This window comes from Nanorana parkeri, unplaced genomic scaffold (genome assembly GCF_000935625.1).
Source record: "Nanorana parkeri isolate BGI_ZX_2015 unplaced genomic scaffold, ASM93562v1 scaffold2574, whole genome shotgun sequence".
NCBI classification, from domain to species: Eukaryota; Metazoa; Chordata; class Amphibia; order Anura; family Dicroglossidae; genus Nanorana; species Nanorana parkeri.
The window spans coordinates 116,820-122,671 of record NW_017308842.1 but is presented as its reverse complement, the minus strand read 5'-3'; the positions used below and the strand labels follow the sequence as shown (position 1 = coordinate 122,671).

The following is a 5,852-nucleotide window of genomic DNA, read 5'->3' as shown; positions in this document are numbered from 1 at the left end:
ATTATGTGAATATGAAATGTAAAACATACAACAAATGTATACAATCCTATATGTTCCTTCAATCAGTCCACATTTAATACACAGACAGAGAGAGAGAGAAGTCTCCGGTTAATATAGTGTACGCTCAATCCAAGTCGAGTCTTTGTTCAATTTGAAAGATTTCCGTCCTATCCGGGTTCAGATTCCCAACGAGGTCAACGGTAAAATTGCAAATTAAGATTTCATCATATTTTCTGCCATCGTTCCATCGACCTCGTTCTTCATCATCTCTGTCTGAGCCGAAGAAGCCGCCGCGGTTTGGCTGTCGGGGTTGGCTTGGCCGGTCGACTCCTGATGCTCCGACTCATCGACGTTGGAGGCCGTCCGGAAGCTGGATTCGCTCCCGCCATCGCTGTTTTGCAGGGGGAGCAAAGCTTTGTGTCTCATCAAGCTGTCATCGCTGTTCTTCCCTTCCAGGGAATTCTTCGGCCTTATGGCCTTGTTGGACACCGAATTCTTGGAAGGTTCGTCGAAGCTCAGGGATAAAGTGACCGTGCCACTGCCGAAGCTGACTTTCTGTTTGCAGCTTCTTGCTCGGTCGGCAGCCGTGAAGTGTTCGTCGTGGTTGCCCTTGCTGCTGATGGAGGACGATGGGGTAGAGCCTGCAGATCCTCCCAAGCTGTTGGACCTTTTGTGGGACACGTTGCTGCGTCTCAGGGTGGCTCGGGCTGCAACCTTAAAAGCGTGGGCCACCGTGCTACAGCGGACCTCTTCGATGGTGTTCCTGGAGGGTTTGAACAAGATGATGTAGACCTTGTTGAAGAAGATGCAAGCCAACAAGCCGAAACTTGAGGCCAGGATGGCGATGATCTCAACAGCTGACACATACTTCCCGTAGGTGCTTACATAGGCTGGAATGAAGGATATCCAGACAATGAAGAATATGAGCATGCTGAATGTGATGAATTTGGCTTCGTTGAAGTTTTCCGGCAGCTTCCGTGCCTTGAAAGCGAAGAAAAAGCAGATTCCTGCCAGCAGGCATATGTAGCTAATCAGGAACCCAAGAGCCATCAACGACCCCTCATTGCAAATGACAAATATGATCTCGTCCTCGTGATTCTTAGCGGATCTCGGAGGAGCTGTGTACAGCCATATGATGCACGTTACAATCTGCACGAAGGTACACAGGAAAACGAGGAGAAACTGGAGGTTCAGGCCCCACCATTTCCTCTGAAAGCTTGTGGGGATTTTGGCTTCGAACACGAGCAGGATGCGGTTGGTTTTTACCAGGATGCAGGAGATGCATAGCACAAAACTGATGCCGAAGGCCGGTTGCCGAAGGCGGCATGTCCAATCCTCCGGCTCGCCGATGAAGAAGAGGGAACTGGAGAAGCAACACAGCAATGAGAAGAGGAGGAGATAGGAGAGCTCGCGGTTTGTTGCCTTGACGATGGGTGTGTTGCGGAACTTTATAAACACGCTGAGGACAAAGGACGTCAGGAATATCCCCAAGATGGAGAACATGGTGAGCGCAATCCCAAATGGTTCCGTCCAAGACAGGAACTCGATCTCCTTGAAAATGCAGAATGTGTGGTTTTCATTGGACCACATTTCCGGACCACATTTTTCACAATAGCTTGCATCTGGAAAAGAGAGTTGTGTTATCACAGGGGTCATGTAATGGTGTCACTCTTACCTCAATGGAGGCTTCTTCCTTACCGTGCAGACTACAGTCTACTAGGCCTGTCCTAATATAAAGCATTTATGAGGCTTGGTGGCATTGTCCAAGGGGCAAAACCATGTCACGGCAAGTGTCTGCAATTTTCACTTAATAATCACCATAAAGATATAAAAGGTATTTTGTTGCTGCACCATATGGAGTGAAAAAAGGAATTCTGAACAATATTCTCAATGGGCATCACATTTCTGTCATTCTGATGTAGGGAGGCACCAATACCGGTATTTTGGTACCGAGAAAAAAAAATTCGGTACTTGCCGATACCGAGTACCGGTAGTCCCATTCAGGAAGCCAGGCGGCTTGTAATGACTCGTCACCTGGCTTCCTGATTAGCCGGGCAGCGTGTAAAGACTCGCCACCCGGCTTCCCGATTAACAAGAAAGTCTGTCCTCTCTTTCCTTGTCCAACCTGTCACAACCGGGGCCTCTCCAGCCAGAACGTGGTCTTCCTCCGGTATCCGGGCGGGAGCCGTCTGGCCGGCCAATCAGGAAGCCGGGCGCCGCGTGATGACACGACGCCCTGCTTTCTGATTGACCGGGAGGCTGGCTCCATGCTCCCCCGTCATGAGATGATGGAGCATGAAGCCAGCTTCCCGGCCAATCAGAATGCTGGGTGCTGCGTCATTACACGCTGCCTGGCTTCCTGATTTGGCCGGGAAGTCGGCTCCATGCTCTCTCATCACAAGTGACGAGAGAGCATAGAGCCATTTCCCAGCCAATCGGGAAACCGGGCAGCGTGTAATGATGCGCTGCCCAGCTTCCTGATACAAGAAGTATCGGGGTAGGCATTGGAACATTTGGGCGAGTACGAGTCCTCGCCCAAATACTCGGGTACTCGACCGATATCAATACTAGTATCAGTGCATCCTTACTCAGACGTTGTGTATATGTGAATATAGATCTGTGAAGGCGTGCAATATCAACTACATCTCTGCGCTTACGTTACATGTGAACTGAGACCGTTCTAATTCATTTGAATGGGAAACCTAACTGAAGGTGCCCTTTCATTGACATCTTAAAAAGCTAGATGGGGACCAAGCAGTGTTGCTTGCCATAAGTGCTGTTATAGAGATCTGCCACTAGATGGCTCACTCACATCACCAGTTGGCCAAACCCTGACCAGTGGACCCCATGCAGTTTTCTGCCATTTTTTTCCCCCCTTCTACCTGCATACAGGTAGAGGAATACATCATTTACAATGCTAGCATACTCATTTTTAATATGCAAATTGTAAAAGGATAAAGTCTGCCTTTGCTTTAGGTCTGTCTCTTAAGTTTTCCTTCTGTTTTCTCAAAAATATTACTTGTAGAGTTAAATAAAATAATATACTGTTGGGTCTTGTTCTACAACTGCGACATGGAGAGGCTCTTCTAGCACCCGGTGGCTTCAGCCCAAAATCTCCGAGCCACTCCTGGCCAGGGGCAGACACGAACGTCAATAGCCCATCAGTATCCGAATCGGGTCACAGCCCTACTTGTTCTGTCCTGCTCTGCACACTGCATCCTTTAGCTTCTAATGTCATAGAGGACTCCGCATTAGGTTAGAGTTTGCTGATTATTACCGTGTTTCCCCGAAAGTAAGACCTGGCGCTATCTTCAGGGATTTCTGTAATATAAGACCTACCCCGAAAATAAGACCTAGTTTGGTGGTAGGTTCCGCCCCCCCCGGCCAGGCCCCCCCTGCCCGCATGCCCACCTGTCTGGCTCCCTGGACGGCATTAGAGCTGGGAGCGGCCGCAGCTCACGCACGCACGAGCGGAGAACGGACAGCTGCAGCCAGGTACACATAAGACATCGCCCGAAAAATAAGACCTAATGTCTTTTTTCGTGGAAAGAAAATATATAAGACACTGTCTTATTTTCGGGGAACCACGGTATAATGCGGATCACCCTAAGAGACCCCCGACATAATGAGTATCAAGTACCAACCACCATCTCTGGTCCCTAGAGAAGCCTCATGGCACATAATCAAACAGCGAAAGTCTCCATCCAGGTTCTGGGTCCTGTCTAGTTACCTGTCTCATCTGAGTACTCTCCATCGGGACACTGCTCGCACATGAAGCAGCAGGTCGGTTCACCCTCAATAATCCCTTTCCGGGTGCCTTCGTGGCAGATTCGGCTACAGTTGGAGAATGGAACCTGCAGGAGTGGAAGAGGTAAAACAAAGATTGTTTTTGAAGAAAATGGAATCCAAACCAAGTCACGTTATGTCTGTGGCGGACCTCATTTGTCCAGGTCATGGCATAGCTAGTAGTAGTAATTCACATTTACTGGACTTGTTCTGTAATGTTGAAGATGTTTTATAAGTTCTCCAAGACACTTCTTCAATTCCCACGAGTGTCGGGAAGATGTATCTGTATTTATATCCACAAGTAGCACAGACACCTTCATCCAATCACAGGATGGGAAGGTGTGAAAGTTGTGGGACCCCCCAGTTCTAGCTACCTAATCACATCCTAGGTGTTTTGGGGCAATCAACATCTGCCTGGGCACAAGGTGATTAGGATATGGTGTATAGCTGCTCGGCCATGGAAACCCATTCCATGAAGCTCTCTACGCACTGTTGTTGTGCCAATCTGACGGCCGCATGGAGTTTGGAGGTCTGTAGCTATTGACTCTGCAGACCATTGGCGACTTCTGCGCACTGTGCGCTTCAGCATGCGCTGACCCCGCTCTGTCATGTGACATGGCCTACCACTTCCTGGCTGAGTTGCTGTTGTTCCCAGTTGCTTCCACTTTGTTATAATACCAGTAACAGGTGACTGCGGAATATTTAGTAGCCAGGAAATGTCACGGAACACCTGAATCCAATGATTTGGAGGGGCGTCCCAATACTTTTGGCAATATAGTGTATATCTAGCTATGTAAACACTTTGTTTCCATTACCAGCCACAAAATTGCACAGGAGCAGTAAAGACTTTAGAACCCGATGAAAAATAGAATTGACAAGCACCAAGCGTTGGAAGCCTCAGTGCTGCTTAGCCATAATGGTAAAACATCCGAGTGGTGGAAATTCCAAGCTGGAGACACCAAATAATTACCAGCAGGCATGCAAGTAGAGTGCCTTACAACCCTTACTATAATGTATTCTGGATTCTGCTCTTTTCATTCACAAATATGTAAAAAAAAACGCCTCCGGGGTCACCTGCACATCCCCAAAATAACGTCACCTACCTCGCGGGAGAATCCACTCCACAGGATCTTGCTCTCGTTAATGTAAAGCCTCTCCCCCTTCCTGGCATACACGTTGTAGTGGCCGATGTCTTCAAAGACCACTTCGTCCGAGCCGTCCTCCTTGGACAGGTGCCAGTTAATGATGGTGTAGTTCCCCACCAGGTCTCCAAAGTCATTGAAGTCCACCTGCTCCCCCATGTTGTTGGTGAAATTTAGGTGCCGCAAATGTTTCAGGACCTAAAAAAATGGCAGGAAAGTGTTTATTCTAACAAGGAGCACCGTGATAAATGTTTGCAGCTCCCTTGTCAACTCCTCCCATGCTCGCCTCCAGGACTTCTCTAGAGTCTCTCCCATCCTCTGGAATTCTTTACGCCAACCTGTCCATCTGTCGACACACTTGACTGCCTTTAGGCGATCCCTAAAGACTCATCTCTTCAGGGAAGCCAATCCCACCTCAACCTAAGCGCTCAACCATCACGTTCTCAGACAATTCATCCCCACACAGCTCCCTCCTCATGTATGACTGGCCCCTCCCTTTTTAGATTGTAAGCCCTCAGTGGCAGGGCTCTCCTTACCATCTTGAATTGTATTGTTATTGTAATGTCTGCCCTATATTGTAAAGCGCTGCGCAAACTGTTGGCGCTATATAAATTCTGTACAATAATAATAACCAAGGTAATGAACTGTAAGTCAACAGATTCCCCAAAAATATTCTAATAGCTTATAGCGCCACTTTGCCTTATCAGCTAAGAAATGAAGACAGGAGAATCCCAGACCACGGTGCTGCTCAAGAGGAAAGAGTCCCATCTAGACTGCAGTCCCCAAAAGTGGCTCTGCGTCATGCTTATAGTCTGTTTTTAGCTAAGTTCCAGATCATCGGAGGCATCAGGGAGGTCCACCATCTAAGTGAAGCTCAAGCATGAGTCTAAAAGTTATTTTCCGGGAACCAAAGGACTCGGCAGG

General features: G+C 48.3%; 1 protein-coding gene across 1 annotated transcript in view; it reads right to left on the bottom strand.

Annotated features, from left to right (window-relative positions):
• Window positions 1-213: 213 nt before the first annotated feature.
• Window positions 214-5,852, bottom strand: part of CASR (calcium sensing receptor) — a 33,654-nt gene continuing 28,015 nt past the window's right edge. Inside the window, exons 4-6 of the mRNA XM_018573850.1 lie at window positions 4,890-5,126; window positions 3,731-3,854; window positions 214-1,622 (exon numbers count right to left, since the gene is read on the bottom strand). Coding sequence (XP_018429352.1) covers window positions 214-1,622; window positions 3,731-3,854; window positions 4,890-5,126 — 1,770 coding nt within the window. The remainder of the gene's footprint in view (window positions 1,623-3,730; window positions 3,855-4,889; window positions 5,127-5,852) is intronic.